Source organism: Chiloscyllium plagiosum, unplaced genomic scaffold, assembly GCF_037043375.1.
Source record: "Chiloscyllium plagiosum isolate Xiang-an unplaced genomic scaffold, Cpla_swu_hap1 HiC_scaffold_21, whole genome shotgun sequence".
Lineage (NCBI taxonomy): Eukaryota > Metazoa > Chordata > Chondrichthyes > Orectolobiformes > Hemiscylliidae > Chiloscyllium > Chiloscyllium plagiosum.
Genome location: NW_028270159.1, coordinates 33863448 through 33888804, shown reverse-complemented (window position 1 = coordinate 33888804; position 25357 = coordinate 33863448). Strand labels below are relative to the sequence as shown.

The window sequence follows — 25357 nt, the reverse complement described above, 5'->3', positions numbered from 1 at the left end:
CTTTACCAGCAATCATCTGCCCCCAATCAGTTCTTGCCTTATCAAAAAAGGCCACTTCCCTATCCTCTCTTTCTGTCCTTCCTGTAGCATATGTATCCTGGAACATTAGCTGCCAGTCCTGTCCATCCCTGAGCCATGTTTCTATAATTGCTATGATATCCCAGGCCCATGTTCCTAAGCATGCCCTGAGTTCATCTGCCTTCCCCGTTAGGCCTCTTGCATTGAAATAAATGCAGATTAATTTATCAGTCCTACCTTGTTTTCTGCTTTGTCAGTGTCTGCCCTCACTTATTTTATCAACTGTACCAGTCTCAGATTGATCTCTTTCCTCGCTATCTCCCTGGCTCCCACTCCCCCACCTTAATAATTTAAATCCTCCTGAGCAGTTCTAGCAAATCTCCCTGCCCGTATATTAGTCCCCTTCCAATTTAGGTGCAATCTGTCCTTCTTGTACAGGTCACTTCTACCCCAGAAGAGATTCCAATGATCCAAAAATGTGAATCCTTCTCCCATACACCAGCTCCTCAGCCATGCATTCATCTGCTCTATCCTCCTATTCTTACTCTCACTAGCTTGCAGCACTGGGAGTAATTCAGATATTACCAGTCTCCAGAATCTCCTTTTTAAATTCCTGCCTAACTCTCTATTTTCTCCCTTCAGAATCTCATCCTTTTCCCTTCCAAGGTCATTGGTCCCAATGTGTACAATGACCTCCTGCTGGGCCCTCTCCCCCTTGAGAACATTCTGCACGTTCTCTGAGGCATCCTTCATCCTGGCACCAGAGAGGCAACATACCATTCTGATTTTTTGTTGCTGGCCACAGAAACGTCTGTCTGTGCCTCAGACTAGAGGGTCCCCTAACACAATCAATCTCTTGGAGCCCAACGCACTCCTCACTGCATTAGAGCCAGTCTCAATACTAGAAAGTTGGCTGTTCTTGCTACATTCCCCTGAAAAATCCATCATCCCCTACATTTTCCAAAACAGCATACTTGCTTGAAATTGGGATAGCCACAAAAGACTCCTGCATTATCTGCATACTTCTCATCTTTCCTGGAGTTATCCAATCTATGTGACTGTATCGGCAACTTTTCGCCCTTTCCTATAACTGCCATCCATCACATCCCACTTGCTTTGTAAATTCCACATTGCCTCTATCGGTGTCTCCAACCAATCCATTCGATCTGATAGGATTTGCAACCAATGGCATTTATTGCAGATATAATCCTCAGTAACACATAAACTCTCCCTAAACTCCCACATTCTACAAGAAGAACATATCACTCTACTAAAGTAATTTGGGCCTAATGATTATCTGACAAAATGTGCTGCCGGTCAGAGAGCTATTTGTTTTGATAACTGAGAATCAACTTTTAATCCCATTATTGCATCTGTCTGATCATTGTTGGTTTATTTTAATCCATTTATAGTATGTGGATATTGCTGACATTTATTGCTTAACTGCTGTGGAAAAGGTGATGAGTTGTCTTCTGGAACCAGTGCAGTCTACCTGGTGTAAGAATGCCAATACCTCTCTATTTGTGCCTTTAAGTGAAACTTGAATTTGACAGTGTTCCCATGTATCTGCTGCCTTTACCTTTGAGAGTGGTGAAGGTTGTAGGTTTGAAAAGTGTTATCTAAGCTTTGATGAGTTGTTGCAAGCATCTTGTACATGGTGGGTTAAATAGGATGCATTCAAGCAAACCTGCTTCTTCTGGAGGAAAGTCAATCAAGTGGGCTGCTTTGTCCTCAGATTCAGTTATAAAAACTGTTAAATTTTGTACATTTCCACTTCTATTGTTCAGGCACTTTCCTAGAAACATTATGGTTTTCCTGCAAACTTTTTAAAGAGATTGCTTTCCAAACCATTTTTCATAATATACTAAAATGCAGTTGAGTGGTCTTCGAGATTTCAATGGCAGGGATATAAATCTGGGAACAATCAATAACATCCTTTGCAATATCATTAAGCTATTATTTATGAGCACATTAGTTAAAACAACAGAGAGGGGCAATGGACCTACAGTGTGTTCGCTGATATGGCTGTTGCTAGAGTATATAGGGAATTTGGTGAGTAACAGAAATTTAAAGGTTAATTGTTTTCTAAAATTGAGTCACATTGTGCATTTATGACTCAACTTGAACCTTAACTTGCAGATTCTTGCAGGTTTAGTTGAATAGCCTGCCTTACATATGCAGATGCACAGTTCATTATTTGGCTAACAGGGACTGATTTTTCAGGACCGCAAGTCCTAATTCAGATTGCTAGTAAGATAATGGTGGCTTTTGTTAATGCACATAATACAGTTTGGTTAAATACTTCTTCAAAAGAATACTTAACTTGGGAATTTGGAGAGTGAGAGAATTCAGCACGGTGAGTAACTGGATGCTACCACTGTATTTGACAAGCCAGGTGTAGTTGGAGTAAGGTAATAGAAGACAACAACAACTCAAAGCTGAACTCCAAAATTATTAATTAGGCAACAAGGAAGGTAATTCACTCCTGAATTTTAAGGGTTCTCCTCTAAATTAAGGATGCAGTTTAAAACTGAGAGAATCTAAACATTTCACTCATTAAATTACTTGATCTAACTAATGAATCATTGAATAAAAAATTAACTAAATTGCTAATAAACTAAAGCTCATCTAAGACCAAGGTTCTATCTTGAATATACAACATGGAGTTTGTGGAATGTGAAATGGTCCCAAGCGTAAGATGTCTCAATCTTGAATCTCTCTAGCTCAGTCATTAAACTGGATGGAATGCAGTTGGCGAAAATCAGGGACAGAAGAGAGGGGGAGGGATAGTCACACCCCAGGGAAAAACATTTTGAGACAAAGCGAATGGGTGTGACTGCCAGACAGCTAGGCAGCAAGGATTTAGAGGTCGAGGAGGTTGTCTCTCTGACACTGGCTCTGTGACAACAAAGAGGACGACTGTAGGGAGAACAAGTAAAAAACACGGAAAAGCATTGTGGTGTAGATGGCCGTCTGGGATTTCCGGCACAAGGGGACAATGGAGAGACCCTATAATTTGTGTGATAGGTAACCCCTTTCGCAGCCAGAAATTCAGAATCCAGTGTCAGTGCAAGGGTTCTCTCACTAGATCTAGAAAAGAACTTGGAAGGAAAAGAGATAAATTCAACTGGGGTACATACTGGAACAAATGTCAAAGGTAGGATTTGGGAGATGGCTCTGCTGATGTACAAAGAATTCACTTCTAAATAAACAAAATATTAATTGAAATATTGCCATTATTACATGCAAATTGGAATTGAAGCAAATCAGGAAATTAAAGATATGGTTAAGGGACTGATGCACAACAAGGGATTCCTTCACACTGGCATCAATTCACAGACAAGAAGAAGCTGTACAGATAAAATAGGCAATAGTGGACCAGGATGGGACCAATGTCGGAGTGGAAAGGGTAAAGTGGAAGGTGGCAAAGGCTTCAAACTGGTAAGATACAGGGAGGGATCTTTAAGAAACATTAGTAATCTAGATATAAATGAAATTGTGAATGAGAACATAACAATAAAGTGAGGTGAACATTGATGGCGATGGAATAAATACAGTTGTGGAACAGTAACATCAGGTGATTAAACACAATTGAAAGAAAATCCTTTTAAAAATTAGTTAAAATATCTGTACAACAGTGTCCTTAATACAGCAGGAGGTGTGTTCAGAGGAACCTTACGATAGGAATTACTGAGACAAAGCAACAGAAAAATCAAGCAGGGAATTAGACATTGCAAGGTATATTACCTCATAAAGATAGGAAAAAGGTGAATGGAGTTGCTGTACTCGAAGGATAAAATAATGGCACTGAAGAATAGGGACGTAGCTATAAGAACGACAGAATTATTACCATATGGACGAGAGACACAAGATAATAAAGTCCGAATCATACTAATAGATGTAAGTCATTACGTGCATAATATTGGAATAGAGATGGGGAAAGAAATATGCAAACAAATTGGAATATAGAGTTTAAAAACAGAATAATAATCATTGGGATTTCAACTACCTCTACAGTAAATGGACACAAGACAGAAGTGGGTGAAAGGGATAACAGACTGGAGTTCCCACAATGGGTATAAATTCCTTTCTAACCTAGGAACAAGAAACAAGCAGCTGCCATTCAGCCTTTTCAGCCTTCTATGCCATTCTATGCCATTTTCAGCCTTCTATGCCATTCAGCAAGATCATGGTTGATCTTATTCTTAACTGAAAACTCTACATTCCTGAATATTTCTAATAATCTTTCACCCCTTGGTAATCAACCAAACTGATATGTAAAAATCCAAACAAGGCAAGATTCACAACTGGATCTAGCAATAGGGAATGGATCAGAGCAGATAAGAATTCAGAATACAAAAAATCCCAATTTCTTCATAGATCAGCAGAAAATGGCCTATTTCTGTCCCTTATATCCTGCGTTTAAATCATGTCCAGACTGATGAAATGAAAAACTCAAGAGGAACTTGCTTAAAGGGCTTGAATTGCTTGGATTGAATTCCCATTGAGATTCCAGTGATGTCACTAGCTGATCTCATTCATACCTTGTGTTAACATAGGATGTCCAAACTGTAACAGTAAGATGATTATCTTGATCAGCACAAATATTTTCCCTCTTGTATGTGCACAAGACAATGATAGAACATTTTTAAAAAAACATTAGTTATTGATTAAACATCTGGGGGTTAAATTTCAGCAAATCTTTGATGATTTCACCTCAATCATTAATAATTCACACTTTTTTTATTTGTTAATGGAATGTGGACATTACTAGCTAGACCAGCCTTTCTTGCCCATATGTAAATTACCCAAAGGATCAAACACATTGCTGTATAACTAGGTCTGGAATCACATTTATCCAAACCGGATAAGGATGGAAAATTTCCTTCCCTGAAGGACATTAGTGAACCAAATGGGTTTGTATTTAATGACAATTAACAGTGGTTACAGGAACATCATTAGACAAGCTTTTTATTCCAGATTTTTTTTTTAACTGAAATCATGTTTCACCATCTGCCACAGTGGGATTCAAACCCACGTCCTCAGGTCAGGAAAGTGTGTTTCTGGATTGCTGGTCAATGACATTAGCACTACAATACCACCTCCCAGTGCCTTTTAACCCAGAGATAGGGATGCTACCACTCTGTCATAAAGTCCCTCAGTTCCTCTTTATGGACTTTTGTCTGGGTTCTACATGATATTGAATACCTGTAACAAATCTCAAACTTCTCTACTAAGTCCAGCATCTCAAATTTATCTGCACAACACAAGTATCTCATCCTTGGAGTAATTCTAGAAAAACCACAAAGTTGGAAAATAAGCCTTTGATTCCTACACTTTGAATAAGAAAATGCCAAGTTTCAGAATTTGCACTGGAAAAAGATATTCAATGCTTAAAAATGTCAAAACACAAGAAATTGGGAATTAAAACAAAAAATTGCTGAAATAGTCAACTGGTCTCATAGCATGTGTGAAGAGAGAAACAGAGTTAAAATTGCAGGTCTGTGATTTTTCAATTCTGCTTTTCCAACAAGAAATTGTACTAAATCTCAACAAATGTTTCTTTTACTATCTCCCAATCTTCGAGACTTTTTTAAAACCCTGAATGTCAGACTGAATCTCAAAAGATTAAGCAGATGATAGCAATCTTTCCTCTGGTGTTGCGGAAACTGGGCAATTGTAAAAACAGAAATTGCAAAGACACAAAGAATGTGGCAAAAATTATTCTTAACTGAGTATTTCCTTCCATTGAGACTTTCAGGAACATCATTGAATCTATCCCATTTCCTATTTCTCTGATGTTTTCTTAGAAATCCTTGAACCTCATCTTCCACCTTGTAAACCTTTGCATCTTCTGCCATGAAAAAATATGAAGTGGTACAATTTCTCCTCACTCACAATATTCCAACAATTTCCTCCTCTGTTGAAACATGTAACATTTCTTTTCTTTTGCTGGCACCTTTCCTTATAACTAAAAGAGTTACAATACATGGCCCATTTACTCCTGGTGCAGCATCAAGCAATATCCCAGGTTCTCCTTCGCTATATGATACTATTGATTTACATGTCCTCCAGCCTAGTATATAGCTAGTGTATGTAACTTCAGACCTTTAAAACACTGATCAAGACATTACAGATTGGAAGGAACACAACTGAACAGGAGAAAATGTTTTTTAAAACCACATGCAAGAGAAGAAGCACCTGCAAAGTGCTTCAGCGAGGAATAGGCTTGTTTCTTTTCCACAAATGCAGTCAGAGCTGCTGAGTACTTATAGCTTTTTTAGTTTATGCTTGTAGATTTCTCCCATCAGCAGCATTTGTGTTTTGTTCACAAGCTCTCCATTAGTTCTGACTTAAAATTAATTCCAGCCACACACATTACAAATACTTGGAATTCAAGAAGACAGAATCTGCAATGATCTTTGTTGGACTACAAATGACTACATTACCCAGACATAACAAAGCTGATTCACTCCTATTGCTCACGTGTACATATACATAAAAGTCGGGACAAAATCAAACTTAGTTTTAACATCGCTCAGTTAATACACACGATTTACAATTTAGTAATAGATGAGTCAACCATCATTTGAATTGTAGGCCATCCAAAAGGCAAATCCCTCAAGGAAAGTGCATAATCACGATACAAAGAGAAAAGAATATCAAGAACCAACATTAGCACATTTTAATATTCACAAATATCGATTTCTACAATTCTCCATTCTGGACTAGTCTTCTTTTAAAAAAATCTCAGCGATCACAGGAAAGGATGCATTTATTGCTCTTCTCAATTTTACAGATGTTTTCTAATAAGTTAGGGACTCAGAAGGACATAAGCATCAACAATGATGCATGACATCTGAACTACATGCCAACAGTGCTCCTTTCCCTGAAGGACCATTGTAAAGTATGTGGTGTTATGATCTCAGCTGAAGTTATTACTGGACAGGTCACATCCCAGGCTGAAATATGGCTAAATAGAGTTTTTTTTTAGTTTGACAAAATGGTCTTTCACTGAATCACAAGCTTACACCGCTGCAGACGTGGTGTTAAAAATAAAATAGGAGTTTAATACACAAAAGAAATGAAGACAATTCAAATGAACCAAGCTACTGCCATACACCACATTTTGAAAGATTCTGAAACACAACTAAAATATTACATCTACCTCATCAGCATCGTCTAGACCAGACAGGATTCCCTTCCCTGTCACATCAATAAGTTTGACTTAGCTGTCGCTTTCAACTCCCAGTCCTGAGAGTCTGGCAGAGCATGAATACTCAAGGAAGAAGTGAGTTTAGACTTTTTTTAGTCAAATGGCATCTTCAGGCTTATAACCAAACAACCCTAGCCTAGGACTTTCAAACTTACATTGAGGCAACCTATTGCGAATTTTTCTGAATTAACTCTTTGCTCCAGGAAAATTATATTCTTACATGTAACTTCAACCAGGAATTCTATAAACTGAAAATAAAAGCTTTCCAAAATTATGGGAATTTCCCCCAAGCCAAAATACAAAATCAATGCTGATCCTTCTAACTGAAAGCGAGCAAATGCTCTTCAAATATTTATTCTGTTCACTTGTAAAACTTTCCCAATGCAAACAAATTCCTTTAGCACTCTAAGAACTATCCATCTTATGCTGGTTTCAAAAAAACATGACTCTGAAAACACTGATATGTGAATCATAAAACTCTGTCATGCACACAGACTAAAACTCAACTGATACCATATTTACTTCACATGCCCCCACACTATGCCCATCCGCAGTTATGACTAGTACCTGCTCCATGCCCCAGGCTCTAGAGTTTCATGTAGGTCAGACAGATTTCCTTGCCTGAAGGATATTAGTGAACCAAATAGGTTTTTCAGACAAACAGCATAATTAATAATTCATTAATTCAATTACTCTCTGGAGTTTTTGCTCTCCTCCAAATAACCCCGCTGCTACCACTAACCACTGGCAGCCACATACACAGCACCGGCTCCTGAAACTTCCCAACATACAAACCCACTTACAAGCAAACCCCTTAAGTTGACCAATCAAAACAGAGTGGACAGAAAAAAACCTAACTTTATTCTTAGGGCCGAAAGGGCTTTAACTACTCATCAATGCTATGCATAATTGAAGCTCTCTCCCTGTAATAATTTTTCTACAAAAGTAAATACTTCACAATTCTCAATGTTCTAATCCTTATTGAGGCATCTGGTCAAAAGTGGTTAATTCCAAAGTTGAGTTAATTGGCCAAAAAATGTTTGTAGCCAATACCAGTAGTTTTTTTTTGAAGGCCAAATTCTCACCTGATTTGAATTGAGTTTAGGCAGAGTCTTCCTGGCTCTGTGAATCTTGACCTCAGCATTAAGGCCTTGTGACAGTTTTTTAGCCTGAGATGTATTTTCTTCTGGGTTTTCTTCTCCTGATTTGGCTAATGCCATATTAAGCGGTTTCATGGCTTGATTTTGCAGAACTTCAACTGCATTAAAGTTTTTTACCTTGTTAACTCCTCCACCCTTGCTAGGAGATGAAGGAAGTGTTTTGGCAGCATGACCGATTAGAGGAGGACTCCCAGTCTGTACCTGAAGTAAAGGTTTACTATTTAAAACAAATCCATTACTTCCTGTCAAAGGCGTTAGTGTCAAATCATCTGAATTCATATGATTGCTTGTTTTAACAGTCTTATTGTCTTCTCCCAATATTCCATTTTCATTTATCTGCTTTAGTTCACTTAAATCCCATGATGCTGTTTTCACAGTGTCCTGAGTGTTTCTAACTGATGTTTGATGAATCTTTGTTGAAGATGCTTCCTCACTCTTTTCACAAGAACCATTGGTTTCACCATCTGCAAACATCTCACAAGCTTCCAGCGGCTTCTCTGTGGCACTCAAATTAGCAGCTGTAAGGTCACTTCCTGTAGTGTAAATCACAGATGTTGCATTATTTCTCTCCATAAAAACATTATGTGGATAAACTAAAGAAATAATTACAATCAATAGCGAAAATGTGAAATTCTTAATACATGCAGCAAGACTTTTTTAAATCTCAAAATGAAATAACTGTAACAAATCAACAGTTTTAGAAAATAATTTTAAACATTTAAATTTTGAGACTCACAAGAAGGTAAGTTTACAGTGGAAATACTCATTTTCAGACTCCTTCACTTGGAGAAAATTGTGAAATTTTACCTCTGCAGAAATAATAAAGGCACTAAAACTGGCTAGAAATAACCTTAAGCCTAAATTAATCAAAACGATCCAAGAGTTGGAATTCAGGAAGATCTGTCCCTGAAACCCATGATTATCACCAGGGGAGGACAACAGGGCTGGATTATAATTGCACATCCATGGTTCATGGGCACAACTGCATGTTAATTTTTATTAGTGGGTGTCCGGAACACAATTTGCGTGCTTCATATCTTTCTGGAGACAGTCCAAAGCTGCCATGAGTTCTTTCAAGAAACAGGGTACACTTTTTGGATAGGTCAAAGAACACCCTAAGACATAAGATGCTCTGTACATGTGGCTAAGTGTCCTTTGAGATTGTTAAAAGTAGAAACAAATATGCAAAAAGATAAATGTCTTGAAACTGGCAAGGAAACTGTCAAGCTGTCAAGGGAATGGTCAAGCGGAGGGTTGCTTTTGTAAAGCACTGGCATGGACAAGATGGGTCAATAACCTCTTTAGAATATAAGAACGAGGAGGAGAAGTGGACAATTCAGCCACTTGAGTTTGCACTGACATTTGATACAATAGTAGCTGATCTTAGCCGGCCTCAACTCCACTTTCGTGCCTGCTCTCCATAACACTTCAACCCATTATTAATTAAAAATCTGCCTGGCTCCTCCTTAAATTTACCCAATGTTCTAGTCTCCTCCAAGGTAGTGAATTTCCCCTTTATCATCTAAAATACCTCAATTAGATGCCCTCTCATTCTTCTAAAGTTCAGAGAGTATAGGCCTAAACTGCTCAATCCTGTTAAAACAAATCTCTCATCTGTTGGATCAATCTCGTGAACCTCCTCTGAACTACCTCCAATACAACTACGTCCCTCCTCAAGTAAGGGGACAAAAATTGTATGCAATAATCCAAATGCGATCTCACTAATACCTCAGAGTTGCAGCAACACTTCCCTACTCTTATACTCTATTCATTTATCAATAAGTGCCAAAATTCCACTTGCTTGACTACTTTCTGTACCTGCATGCTAGTTTTTGTAATTCATGCTAAAGGACACACAGAGCCATTTGCGCTGAAGTACTGAAGTTTTTCCTCCATTTAGATATTAAGTTGCCTTTCTATACCTCTGACAAAAATGGATATCCACGTTAAACTTCATTCGCCAAGTTCTGGCCCATTCACCTAACTTTCCAATATCCATTTGTAAATTTATTATTTCTTCATTGCAACTTACTTTCCCAACTATTTTAGTGTCATATGTAAATTTGGTCTTACAGGTATTTCTGGCATAATGCGATGGTTGCATTCCCATGCAACCTCGTGCTGTAGAAAATTACACATGCAGTAGAAAGTTTGCACGATCCAAGTGGTGTCCACTAGTCACCAAACGCAATATAGCCAATTCAAGTTGACAAAGCACACATTATGTCCGAAATACCTGCACTACTTTCTATCCCCACATCAAAGTCATTTCTGAACTCTGAACTGTTTGATTTTATGTTAACTGTCCAAAATTCCAGTCATGAATTCTAACATGTGAAGTCAATTTCCTAAGCATGCATTTCACAAGTTATCTTCAAAGAGCTAACACTCCTGTGAAAGTTTGCGCATTTCAAATTATGAATTTGTCCTTCTACTGAAAGCCTAACTAGTATCTTTTACCAAATACAATTGCTGTAATATTATGTTAAATGGCACTTCTAAATCAACTAAGACAAACTCTTCTATCCTACATGACTTACTTTAAATTCCATAGTCATGTATGAACTACATCAATTGACTATCATAATTGGAAATCAAAATCCATTTTTTTTATTAGATTCACAGGAATTACTTCCAAACGCTCCACGAACTAAAAGTCTTAGTGCTTTGTTTAGACAACATATTCAAAAAAATATTAATGGTATTTAGCTTTTGAGCTTGTGTCTTTATTTACCTTTGTCTTCAGTTGTGGATAGTTCCTTTACCACTTCCCGCTTCCGATCTTCTATAGCAGTATCTGCCCCAGTCATATCTGGAGACTGAAATCCAAAGAGAATTACTATCATTTATAGATGTATTGTACCTGCATGTAAATATACTTTGTTTTTAAATAGGTTGAATAGGTAGTTTATTTTTGTTGACTTCAGTTCTTCTTTCTTTATAATTCATGCACATTTGGAGATTCAGTGACCAATGAAAGCCATTAAATGAATTTCCATCAAATGAGTTCAATTTCAGCGATCTATTGCCTTCTGAAATCATCCCTTTTCAATAAGATCAATTGCACTAGAATGCAGAAGGAAGCTAACCCTAGATTACTCTGACATTTTGTGATTTTCACGATGTTGTCAAGTTGCAAGGATTAGTTTGAACAAAAAAAACACTCAAGAACCCCAGTGGGTGAAGCACAACCCCTAAATTCTGCAAATCAGCAATGGTATACTGGCATAACTCAATAACATGCAATACATAATTTAACTTTAAAAAAACCATTTTCATTGTGCTGTGGCTGCGTAAAACAAGCAGAAAAATAATGAATTACAAAGTGCCAGGTTATATTCATCTTGTTCCAAGGAAACACACTGGGGTCCAGGCAGGGGCTTGAGTTCACTATACTAGATGGTTCTGTTCAAGGTCAGGTTAATGGGAGGCTATGGTTGCTATTTAATATTAACCAAAGGTGATATTTGACAGGCCAAAATATTTTTTCCTCCACAAAATACTAAAGTTCAAACATCCACTGTGGGCAAATGTTGCAAACTAATATTGAATATACATGGAGAATATTGAGGTGGTGAGAATTATAACTCAATTTTTTTCTCCAATTAATGAATTCCAACTTGTCTACGTATCTGGCTGGTCTCCACAACATTCTACAAGTCTTCTACAAGTTACCACCATTTGTTTAAATATTCTTTCACATGGTGGGTATCATTGGCTAGGCCAGAATTTGTCACCCTTCCCTGGTTGCTTTCTTGAACCACTGAAGTCCATGTGGCCAAGGTACATTCATAACACAATGAGCAAAACTGAAATGAAATCATCTCCTTTCTAATAAAGGTCAATTTCACAAGCATGCTGACAGAAAAAGTTTGATTTGCTGACCGTAGGGTTTTGACCCTGTAAGAGTGAAGTATTGGGAACATATTTCCAAATCAGAATGTTGTGTGCCAGGGAGGGGAACTTGCTAGTGGTGGTATTCTCATGCATCTACTGCCCTTGTACTTCTTAATAGTAAAAATTATGGGTCTAGACTTTATTGATAAAGGTGCTTTTGCCGAGTTGCTACAGTATACATTATAGATGGTAAACACTGCTGCCACTCTGTGTCGATGGGATAAATAGTTAATGAGGTGCAATTCAAATGAGTTGCTTTGTCCTGGATGGTATTCAGCTTCTTGAATGCAGTTGAATCTGCACTTAGTCAGGTAAGCTAAGCATATTCCATCACACTCCTGACCTGTATCTTGTAGATGGTGGACAGACTTTGAGTCAGGTGGTGAATTACTTCTTGCAGAAGTCCTAGTCTCTGACCTGATCCTACAGTTACAGTCTAGTTCATGGCTACTTCAATTACTTCTGGTAAATAGTAACCCCAGGATGTTGAGAATGGAAGATTCAGCAACAGTAATACAATTCAATGTCTTCCTGAGATGGTTAGATTCTTCTTATTGAAGATGGTCACTGCCTGGCACTTAATTGGTGCAAATCTTATTTACCATTTTTCAACCTACACCTAAAATATTGTGCATGTACCTAAATGGGCTGCCACATTTGCTATGTTACAAGGTTTACCACACTCCAAAATTAATTAAAGTGTGTTGGGATGTTCAGTGGTTGTGAAAGTTGCTACGTAAATGCAGCTTTTTAAAAAAAAATAATTTAGTAATTCATTCTGGATCCAACGTGCCCTCCAAGCTGCACAGTCATGCAGTTGTTCCGCAGTATCACTGAGCTTCTGCACACACTGATCAGCTTCTCAAAGCAATGACTTCCAGTTTTGGAAGTCAATGCTTTGCACAGACCTCAAAAGTCTGCACACTGAAAAATGAGATAAAGTATTACCTAGATCCCTCAACCATGCAAATAGCCTGCTTCAATCTGTTTTGCTTTTGAACATTTCAACATCATCTCCCTACATTAAACTTTTATTAATATTTAGAATAAAGTTAAGTTACATACGTAAAGTTTGCAATGAAGTTCTGAAACTGTAGTAAAAAAGCCAAGATAATAAATCGCAAGACTTCAAATGGAGAAATAAATTTGGTACTACGCATAAACAGATTTATAAAGACTGCAGATTGAAAGGTTATTAAAATGCAAATTAAATTCTAATACACATGTGCGTTGACATTCAAGCAAGTCAAAGTTATTGAATTTACACAAGGTATTGGGTAGGTCAGACTTGCTATTCAGCACATCAATTGTGCATCTGGTTTTATGGAGTTGTGGTAACAGACAGTGAAGCCTCACCAGAATGTTAGGAACTACACATTATACCTGTGGAGAAAGACGTTATTCCCCTGGAATAGAGAAGGTAAAAGACATTTTCAAAATTATGAAAGATTGAGAGAATTAAATGTTTCTTTCTCCTATGAAAATTGGTAATATGGAGGCATAAATTTTGACAGTTCACTGAAAAATCAAAAAAGGAAATTAAAATAATACAAGTTTGTTAGAATTTGAAATGCTTTCCCATAAGAAAGTTATTGAGACCAAGTTTGGCCTAATTTAAAATTGAACAATGTATTTGAGGGAAAGCCTAACAAATGGGATTAGATTAGACAGTTCCAATTGAAGAGCTAGCAGCAGCAATGACATGCCCAATGGTTTCCTTCTATGGTGCAAACTGCATGCATTCAAACACTTATGTGAATGTCAAGTGTAATCATTTGCAGCACGAGAGGAACTGCGACATTCAAGGTTAATTTTCAGTAGTAATTCTATATTCAAATGTATCATCTTGAGGGGGTTTAGTGATTTTTTTGATGTTTCTGGCATCAGCATAAGTAATGCACCAGGAGACTCTGATGACATTTGGGAAAACATACTGACTTTGTTCAGAATGAAACTGGACACTGGGAGGCAGCGCCTTATCATGAAAAGGGTTTCTCAGACTCAATCTATGGCAAAATATGACTGCCAGCTATTGTTTTTATAGCGCCAAGATCATTGGAATTGAAGTGAGTAAAGTCCAAAAGGGCTTTCACACAAGCACCAAAATACAGGAAGCTGTTGGGTCCTCTGTTCTTTTTTCTAACAGATCAAGATGTTTCGATCTGCCCATGTATTTCTATACATCCAGTTCAATAGAACAATCAAGGCTCAAAAAAGTTGCTCAGATATATAATTCCAATCAGAAAGAGAATTTAGAATTTTTTCAGAAAATAGGACAAAGGATTCACAAGTAGCAAAAGTCAATGTTTAGAAAAACAAATAGAGTAAGAGGCGTTATTCTCCAATTGCAGTTGTTCCAGACTGAGTTTCGTCTTACTAAGGTTAGATAGAATTCTAAAAAAAAGGTGTAGAGTGAAAACACACACACACAGAGTTAAGAACCTCTCCCACTCTCAGACTTAAACAGCACTCAGGCAATTCATGTTAACTGTGGGGAAATAGTACTGATGATTGCCTATAGGAGTCACTCTTACAGGCTAGAAGGAGCAATAGAAGTTGCGTAAACTCAACAAAAACTCTGAACGAAATTGTCATTTCCTAATAGGTTTGATGGAGTTGGCAATATAAAGACAGTAGTTTCAAGTGCCTTGAGTTTCAATTAACCTGTAATTAAATATATCAATTGTACCTTGAGGTAATACTAAAAGGCTATGGGTATTATTCAATTTTATTGGAATTAATGTAGACTGCTAAAATCAAGATATAGATTAATTTAAACAACATCACATTTTTGTCATGCCAGGTTAGAGCTATGCCTTTTATTTATTTCAACCTGTATTATTCGGGATGCGTTGGCCGCAGTCATCTTTTTCTTGCCACTCTATTACAAAAAAACGTAGGTTTAAATGGACTAACTTGCTACTTAATTTTTGAACTTGGTATTAAAATGCAGTTCTCACTTGCTGTTTCAAAACATTAAGTCTAATTCCAGAGCAAGGCCTTATCATTATCACCAAATACCGAGATGACAATGAGGGTTGTGCAACTCTGGAACTCTGCCTCAGAAGGCAGTACAATTGAGATCATTAAATATTTTTAAGGGAGGAGTAGAAAGATTCTTGATAGAAAAGGGAATAGAAGGTCATGGGGATGGGGTTTGATGGAAATGTGGAATCTGAAAAAACAAACAAATAAACGTGTTGGACTATAACCTCGTGTTGTATATTTTTAACTTTGTACATCCCAGTCCAACACTGGCATCTCGAAATAATGACAAATATTGAGAGCATGGCTAATACAAAATATGTATTTCAATAAGTCTGAGTCCCAAAATCTTAGGACTTCTGAGAAAATGCTTCCCATTTGAAAGTGCCCCATAATCACTCTGAAATTGAATGCGATAAGTGCAGAGAAAAAAGTAGAGGGGTTGCTCTTTGCTACTCGACTTGAATATGACAAGGAATGCAGGCTTCTATATACCATTATAAATCTCAGCAATTGAGTCTGTATGCTGTAATGAAATGTTACCGTTTTTATTCCAATTGTTGGTGCATGAGCAATAAGTTAATTCCCAATTACATGAACACTATATTAACTTTTAATTAATAGTATATTTGTTTGAGAATGTAGTAATGTTGACATTTTATAATACCATTATAATGCAAAGATACCTCAGATAAAAGTATTTCCCCTATTTAGCAAGTGAGGCTTTCGTGACACAAAGACTGTAAATTCAGGAAAAAAATGACACCAAAACACAATAGCCAAATCTTTTTCAAATTTCTGTTGGCTCCAACTACTAAATTATTTCCTTTTGACTGAATAATTAAATCTCAATGACGCTGAAAAACAGCACCCACTACTTACTCACCAACAGATGCTGTTAACTGGTGTTTCATATTAAAAGTTCCATTCAACTTTCTTTCTTTTTACACTCAGATTTATGTTATCTCAAGTCACATTTCATAAACTACTTAATTTCATGCTTTAAAACTGCAGTATTTCTGAAAAACTATTGTCGCAGTTACTAAAATGCTCCATATGCTATACTGGTTGTCAACAATGCGCATCATGAGCTACATGACAAAGAAGATCCCACTGAAGTGGGGAAAAAGAGGCTCTGAACACAATGAAATGTTTAAAGTAGCTCAACTGGATACCATAACTACAGCTAAATTGTCAATCCACTTAAAATATTTTAACTGTTCCAATAAATATGTGCAAGAGTACATAATACTCTCCAGAAAGAGATGGCAAAAAGCACTGTTTCAGAAGAATTGCAGCTAATGTAATGAACACCGTGCAACACATTTAGAAGATTCATGCAGCAAAGTTAATCCACAGGAAGCATTGCTCCATGAAGTAAGTTTACAAAAGCTCAAACACCAAATAGTTCCATGTATGCTTTTTGATGTTTGGAGCAAAGCAACACGCTTCTAGACTAAAACACATTTCAGATGCCCAACTGTTGGCAATAAATCTGCTCAAATCCATCACATAAAGGGTATGGAGGTAGACATTTATGCCACCATAAAACCATATTATAAATAGAAGTCTCTATATTGTTTTCACTAAAAAAACAATGTGTATTTTCCTACAGCCAACCAAATAAGTATCAAAGCTACTAATTTTCATTATAAGCCAAACATATTTCAGATCACCATACACTTAAGAAACATAGCAGACTCTAACTCTGCTCCTCTCTCCACACAGGTGTTGACAGACCTGCTGAGTTTATCCATTACTTTGTTTTTGTTAAACATTTAAAGTCTCCTTGACAATAAGACTAATGCCTAGAAACTAGAAAAATACAGAGGCACAAATAGAAGCACACATGAAGTCCTCAAGGTATCTGTTTTAAATATTTGATCGTTCTTGCCAGAAAATGCGACAGAAATTACCAACACATCTCACCAGTCATCTTTCAATAACCAAGAAAATACATTGTATTAAGAAACACACCACAGATTAACGCTGCACAGTTAACTACAGTTCTGAAAACTATACTGAATTTACATTTCCTTTCAGCTGAAAGTAGCATGTCCTCAAAGAGCGAGCATTATACGTTTGCTCAGTATAAGGTCCCTAAATCATGCAATTTCAGCTTTGAATGCCCAAAATACAACTAACTGACTGACATCCAATAACATTTGAAATCAGAATGTTAGCAATTTTACACCTCAAGTATGTATGATAAAATGGATGTATCTTGATCATTTAATGGGGCAGAAATTTATATACCAGCTTAAAAACATACTTGTAATTTGCCTTTTGCAGTTTTCTTGATAAACCCTTAACATCCTAGTGTGTCTGCTATCTTTCTTTAAGATAGTTAATCTTGAATGCACAATCATCATCCATATTACTTCAAATGAGAAGTATTACCTTCAACCTATTGGATAAACATTTCAGTTATCAATGCTGTAAGCTCATCAACCTATATAAAACAGTATTATTTGGAACATTAAAATCCAGTAATGTTTAAAGTTCCACAATCAAGTGGTTATCTTGCAGTTTTGCTCACATTGCTTAACAATTCCCTGTTATGAATCATTATTCTTTAAATTTAGGAGCATTATTTGGGGAATTTTATTTGGTCATAAACTATTCAGGAAGATTGGGATTTCATAACTATCAACAAAGTTGAGCCACAAGCAGCAAGTGAAAATTACCTTTTTAGAAAGCAAAGTCTCCAAAAATAAAGATCTACAAGTCACTTTGGTACCTTTTCATGGACAAAGACAAACAGTAGTAAATCCCAGTCCCTGCTGAAGACCGTTCCTGAGCTTCTACTCTTCATCTCCCCCTATGGACTACAATTCAATGACCTGAGCATGCTCAATACTGACAGCTGACTGCAGATTCAGCCATTTCATAACAGGAGTCCTAGCAGATAAAATTATCTGCCATTTTGAGGCTTATTTAGACAACATTCTTTGCTTTAAGCTCTTTAAAATTTCTTGAAATTTCAAGAAAATGTTCAGTTCAATTAGTATACATTTAATTCATTAAACAATGATCTGTGTCTTATAATTGTGAAAAGTAGGATCATGAAGATAGATAAACATCTCCCTCTTGGCGAGTCTTAACTGTTCATCATTTACCTAATTTGAAACAAAAATACTGAGCAATTTCACAGGTAGAAACAAGCACTAAATCTTGACAAGTGTAACATTTCATTGTCACATGCTTAATGCAGAATGTGTAGGACTATGAATAGAAATAACCTCAGTACAAAAATAAATAATGCCCCACTCTTTAAAAATCAGCTCTAGTTCAGACTTGGGTGTAACTTAGACAAATTAATTGCCAGAAATCTAACTTGACTAATCCATCTTTATTTATTGGAAAACTTTTTGAAGACTTATTGAGTGAATCACAAATTTCTAAAATGGTTCATCACGATATTATACCAAACTTAATGTAGTTCAATAAACTACTTGCAAAAAGGCTACAGTTCAACTAGAAGGACAACTATGGCATTTTGTGCTTTACTGAAAGTAGTCAAGCAGTCTAAAAATATAATACATAACACCAAGGTTACAGCGGTATATGAAAAAGCACTGTACAGGCAGCTTGACCCAAATTAAAAAAAGTTTTGTGAAACTGTCACCTCAGCTTAATCTCAATTGTTATTATACAGGTAGAAATTGTTTAAGTAACTTAGTGTTTCTTTATCCCAATGTAAATGAAGTACACTAAACTCAATTCCCTTTGAAGTAGACATGCACACTGGAAAAAAAGTAGAGTTTCAGTTGAGGGTACAGAAATTAATAAGCTTTAGCTTCAATATTAATCTATCAAATAACAGAATTGGAATACCAAAACAGCTTACACAAAATTTTGTGTATGTCAAAACACAACAAAAAGCAGAATTAAGCAACTTATAACGTTTGAAGCCAAAATAAACAAGAAAGAACCCAAGTTGATTGCCAAGGAAAATTTCATCTGTCACTACATTTTTAAACAAATGAGGCAAAATAACAAGAGAAAACATTATATTCTGAAGTACTGTTTCACATCACAACATATGCTCTATTACTTTCTAGAAAGACTCATCTTAAGACAATTGACATCACAGCTAAATTTGAAGGCCAAACTTTTACTTAAGGTGAAATCCTTTGAAGCTTCAACCATTTTATGCTTATATGGAGCAACCTCTTGAAAACTAATGCTATGAACAGTACTTTCTTCAAAAGTCTTACTATACATGAAAGGTTTTTCATCAAATCTGGACATGGAAGCAAAAAACATTAAATTTTTGATTTATTGAGGCAAACGCAAATCTAATCCTACCTCATGTGTCATTGATCAGTAGAACTCCAGACCACAAACCTATCTGGGCTGTGATTCTCAACTTATTACAATTAGTAACAGCCATAGCCACAGCTCGATATGACAAATGGCTTGAACACATGGAGACCAGGGACGATAAAATATATCATTCAAGGTTCCTGACGTCTCATGCAGATGCCCATAAAACTGGAATGTGGTTCGATTTTGAGCCTCTCAGTGTCAACAATCACAGCCCATACTCAAGTATCAAGATGCTACAGAGAGAGCACAACTGTGAGGGAAAAGCTAGTGCCTGTGCAGAGGAGAGAAAATAAGCTGTATTTGCAGTGCCGAAATCAGAGTGAACAATGACAGTCTAGTAAAGAGTGATTTTATCAATGAAAGATAGAAAGGAATTAACAGCCTATTGAACAGACAAGAGATTAGAAGTGGTTCATTGAAAATAATTCAAACGTTGTTTCACTGGAGCAACCTTCCTTCAAAAACCTCTTGCAGGTGACCATAAAACAAAAGGCATTTGGAAAATCAACTGTGCATACTGGATTTGTACTTGAGAATGCAAAAGGTTTAGTTGTGTGAAATAACGCATAAATAGCACATTTGCACTCAATTTTCAAAAGGGTACTTTTGTGTAGCAGATTTATGCTGAAAATGTGTTGCTGGAAAAGCGCAGCAGGTCAGGCAGCATCCAAGGAACAGGAGAATCGACGTTTCGGGCATAAACCCTTCTTCAGGAATGAGGAAAGTGTGTCCAGCAGGCTAAGATAAAAGGTAGGGAGGAGGGACTTGGGGGAGGGGCATTGGAATTGCGATAGGTGGAGGGAGGTCAAGGTGAGGGTGATAGGCCGGAGTGGGGTGGGGGGCGGAGAGGTCAGGAAGAAGATTGCAGGTTAGGAAGGCAATGCTGAGTTTGAGGGATTTGACTGAGACAAGGTGGGGGGAGGGGAAATGAGGAAACTAGAGAAATCGGAGTTCAGATTTCTCCAGTTTCCTCATTTCCCCTCCCCCCACCTTGTCTCAGTCAAATCCCTCGAACTCAGCACCGCCTTCCTAACCTGCAATCTTCTTCCTGACCTCTCCGCCCCCCACCCCACTCTGGCCTATCACCCTCACCTTGACCTCCCTCCACCTATCGCAATTCCAACGCCCCTCCCCCAAGTCCCTCCTCCCTACCTTTTATCTTAGCCTGCTGGACACATTTTCCTCATTCCTGAAGGGCTTATGCCCGAAACTTCGATTCTCCTGTTCCTTGGATGCTGCCTGACCTGCTGCGTTTTTCCAGCAACACATTTTCAGCTCTGATCTCCAGCATCTGCAGTCCTCACTTTCTCCTATAGCAGATTTATATCAACATTTGAATCACAAGAGCCATATATAGCATTACATTTACAAATACAACATTAAATGCACTAAAAGCATTAATCTCTTCTGGTTTTGGTTAAATCCTGGTCCCAGAGGCTGATCTGGACTGCTCCACTCAATTTACTTCAAAGAAAAAGATTTTAATTCATACTTAAAATATTCAATTGAAACATGATGCATAGACCCCAATCAGTTCTAAAATTATGGTTAATTAGCAGACAAAACTGATACTTCCTTCCTATGTCTACTACGGGCAAATTTTCACTTTATGTCAATAAACTTAACAGTTTGCTAACAGTATCCCCTATGGCTTCCCCAAATTCTACAATCTCATTGTAGCCAATATATCCACAAAGTCCCACATGGCTTAATTTCAATAATTAATAATAAACAAGTGAGATTAGGAATCTAAAAAAATCCCACAAAAACACCAAGGAAGTAATCCACAACCACTTAGGGAATAGCACAACTACCACTGGAGAGAATTGTTGAGGGAAATTTGGTGTCATTTTACATTCAATATATAAAGTACAGAACAACCACAAGCACCAACTATATGCATTTCAGTTTGCATATGCACATTAAAACAAAGGAAAAAGGATACAGCAAAAACATACTCCATCTTAGAATACCAAAACGCCATAATGCATCAATGTTGCAGACACTGCAAGCCAGACATAATTAAATTATTAATAATTGTGATGTAGCAGTTATCACTTATTGAAAATACTAAAGCAAGCTGAAAATTCATACATGCTTTTCCTTTGGTCTGAAATTCTTCGAGTTAAGATTTTTTTTTAAGTCACACTACTAACACAACCAACTATGGAAAATGCCAATTTATTAAATTCTTTTGACAACATATCAATCCTCATAAAAGCATCTTAAAGGAAGCAACAATAAATTGCTAGAATTCATGTTGCCAGATTTCATGCAATTCCTCCCAAATACTTACATCTATTCATTGCTTTTCAGAATTACAAAACTAAGTCGACAGTCAAATGCTAAATGATAGTTTAAGGTAATCAAAACATGCTATCTTGCATCCATGGATGCAAAGCATATACAAAAATCCCAAAACCAAGATTAAAAATTGCTCCCCAATGAAAGAATAAGTGCTAGTAGGCTACTGCAACATAAATTTACACAAAACTAACCAATAACATGGTATATTATTCAACCAATATCCAAGGCCTTTCCTAAAATTGCATTCATCAGATTCAAAGAATTGTGAGAAAATGCTGCAGCTTCCCAATAGGGTTCAATTCACTCAAGTGAGCATGCTCAAAGACGACCAGTTGGAGTACTGTATTTGAAAATCCAACTCTTTATAGATACTAGTTGCACGCAGACAAGGGCAATTATTTTTCATTGAAGTAGTTGTGACTGCACCTGAGGATTAAATTCAATTTTACACAAATTATAGTTTTGGTAAAGCACATATCAAGCAACATGTAAAATTCCAATTGTATTATAGTCGTATATTCAAGCATCTAATCAAAAGACTCTCGCTAGTACTCTGAGCATAGCTTTACACAAATATTTGGTACTTCCTACTTATTTTGTCAAACTGACATCAAGCAGTTTGGAATTGTGGGACTTATGCAAAATATTATAGTATGTGTTACGTCAGCATGAATTGAAAATATGCAAAATCCTGCATATCAGTATTTTGCAACCCAAAACAGAACTGAACACGATTACTTCAAAACGTATTTTAAATTCTCATTCTCTCGGTTGTGGAGGGATTTTATAATATGCAAGTATTAAAAAAAAGGGATACTATGGCAGATAGTCTACTTCATCAAAATCCAAATAGAAGAAGATTCCCTTAACATGCACTAGAATTTTTATGATCTATGAATCAATGATTTCAACCCAACTTTCAGTCTGAAAACAGTGGGTCAAGGATAAAATCGTGCTGTCGATCAAGTGTATTAAAACAAGGCATAACACACTGATTGAAATTTCATTTCAGTTTCACTAAAGTTGTAACTTATTACACTATTTGATCTGAATTTATTATCAATACAACAGTTTAAAAATTTTTGTATGAGACTTCATAAGTTCCTCAGGCATTGGAGACGGGAATCTGGGTAATTTTGCAAGTTTACTTCAAGAATGTAAGTGGCAATCTACAAAAGGAGTCAAAATGACAACCCAATTTCAATCCAATAATCAACCTTATAATGAGTAATAGGTGACAATGACTTACACAAATTTGCATCAAAATTATTTGGACCACAATTTCACTTTGCAACAAAACGTTGAGTACAACTCTCTTTTGTGAAATAATTTAATAGCTCATACTAAGAGCTCTTCCATTATGTCAAGAATGAAGACAGAACAGCAGCATATTTTGCACATTGCTTACAATTCTGGCCAGTGAGTTTAAAATTGCAATTAGAAGCTAGAATTGCAAAGAAAAATTGTTTGTTTTAGATTTTAATTCCATCATGAAAATTACATTTTAGAAGACTATCAAAGCCTGCCTGCAGTAGAATATACCCAAAAGTAGTACAAAATTAAAATTTAGTCTGAGCAACATTAAGTTTAGAATTCCAAACAATTAAAAATCACACAACACCAGGTTATAGTCCAACAGGTTTAATTGGAAGCATACTAGCTGTCAGAGCGCCGCTCCTTCATAAGGTGTTTAAAGGAGCAGCGCACTGAAAGCTAGTGCTTCCAATTAAACCTGTTGGACTATAACCTGGTGTTGTGATTTTTAACTTTGTACACCCCAGTCCAACACCTGCATCTCCAAATCAGAACAATTTATTGTATAGGTTCTAATTTGAAAACAAGTCTAGAGAAATTTTGTCAGATACTACTTTAAGTGTCAATGCAAAGTCAATTGTGAGCTTTTGATTATATGCATCTCACGATCTGACTCAAGGTAACTCAAGATGGGGCATATAATTAGAACAAAACAACCACATGCATTTGGGTGAGTAATACCACCAAGATTAATTTGCTCTCCAGGTGTCCATTGAGCAACAAAAATTCTTCTGAACAAGTATATCTGATGTACAACGTTTTACAAGGATTTATGGTTTCAATAAAATTGTCAGCACCGATTTAAAAAGTTAATGACCACATTATGGATATTTTCCAATACTTGTTTTCCTGTTCACTTCCATATATTTCCTCATATTTCAAGGATTTAGGAAAATAAAATAAATCCAAGATGTAATAGTCCCATTTCATGTCATCTTTCATTTTCATTAAGGGCTTAAAACAGACCAGACCCAAAAAGATCTGCCACCGCCATTTCACATTGGAAGCAAAGTTGGGCCCTCCAGACAATTTTCTCTTCAAGATGCACAGATTGTGGCAACAGCAATCCTGAAAAAAATTGAGCGCACTGCAGCACATATGTCATACACAACAAAAGCAATTTTTGGCAGAGTGGAGGAAAGAGAGAAGAAGAGTGATCACCAAAATAAGAATGATTTTCCCTCCTGCTCTCAAACCTTCAGTAACGCTATTTGTTTCTGCTACTGCAAAATGCCCCACCGTGTGCATATGCAATCACTCTGCCGGTCTTAAAGCTCAGACAACCGCAATGAACCATTATGATTGGGCCAAGACAAAATGCCAACGATTTAACATACTTCTAAGGTCAGATATCATCAAACTTCAACAAAACTGGAGTCCACGGAAATCAGGGAGAACATTTTCCACTGTTTGGAGTCATACATAGCACAAAAGAATAAAAATATTTTGTTGCAAGTCATCATCTCAGCATTCTTGGAGAGGTTCCTCACAGTAGTGCGTAAAGCTTGAGCTGTTTCATCAAATAGCCCTTTTTCCCCCATCAATAACATCAGGCTGCGAATGATCACTTATAATTGGATAAGGTTTGTCAACATTCCTAACTCCTCAGATAATGAAGTCCATGCCCATACACAGCAACACCTGGACAGCATTCCAGTTTGGGTTAATAAATGGCAAACAACATCCGTGCTATGCAAGGTAATGACCACTTCCAACAAGGAAGAATTGAACCATCAGCCTCCAACAGTCAATGGCATTACCATCACTATTTCACCCCCAATTCCTGAGAGTTACTATTGACCAGTAAGTGAACTGGATGAGTCAAATCAATACTGTGGCTACAAGAGTAAGCCTATGCAAACTGCAGCAAGTAACTCACTTTCTGACTCCTAAAATCCTATCCACCAACTACAAGCTCAAGTCAAAAAAGTGAGATGAAATAAATCCCCCAAACTTGCCTAAACGAATAAGCTCCAACAATATGCAAGATGTCTGACATCCTCCAGGACTATGCAACCCACCCGGATGGCACCCCCTTATATTCAACATTTTTTCCTCCAACATAGTACTACAACAACTCAGCAAGACTCCTTAAACAGCTCCTCCCAAACCTATAACCACTGCCATC

The 25357-nt window shown here is 36.9% G+C and overlaps 1 protein-coding gene across 9 annotated transcripts in view; it reads right to left on the bottom strand.

The window, feature by feature from the left end:
- LOC122564772 (histone-lysine N-methyltransferase EHMT1-like) overlaps positions 1-25357 on the bottom strand; it is a 144565-nt gene that overhangs the window by 78681 nt on the left and 40527 nt on the right. For all 9 annotated transcript variants that reach the window (XR_015760738.1, XM_043719980.2, XM_043719978.2 and 6 more), the window contains exons 2-3: positions 11129-11213; positions 8320-8927 (exon numbers count right to left, since the gene is read on the bottom strand). Coding sequence is in view for 8 of the 9 variants with exons in the window: in XM_043719980.2 (XP_043575915.1) it covers positions 8320-8927; positions 11129-11213 (693 nt within the window). In the remaining variant the exon portion in view is untranslated. The remainder of the gene's footprint in view (positions 1-8319; positions 8928-11128; positions 11214-25357) is intronic.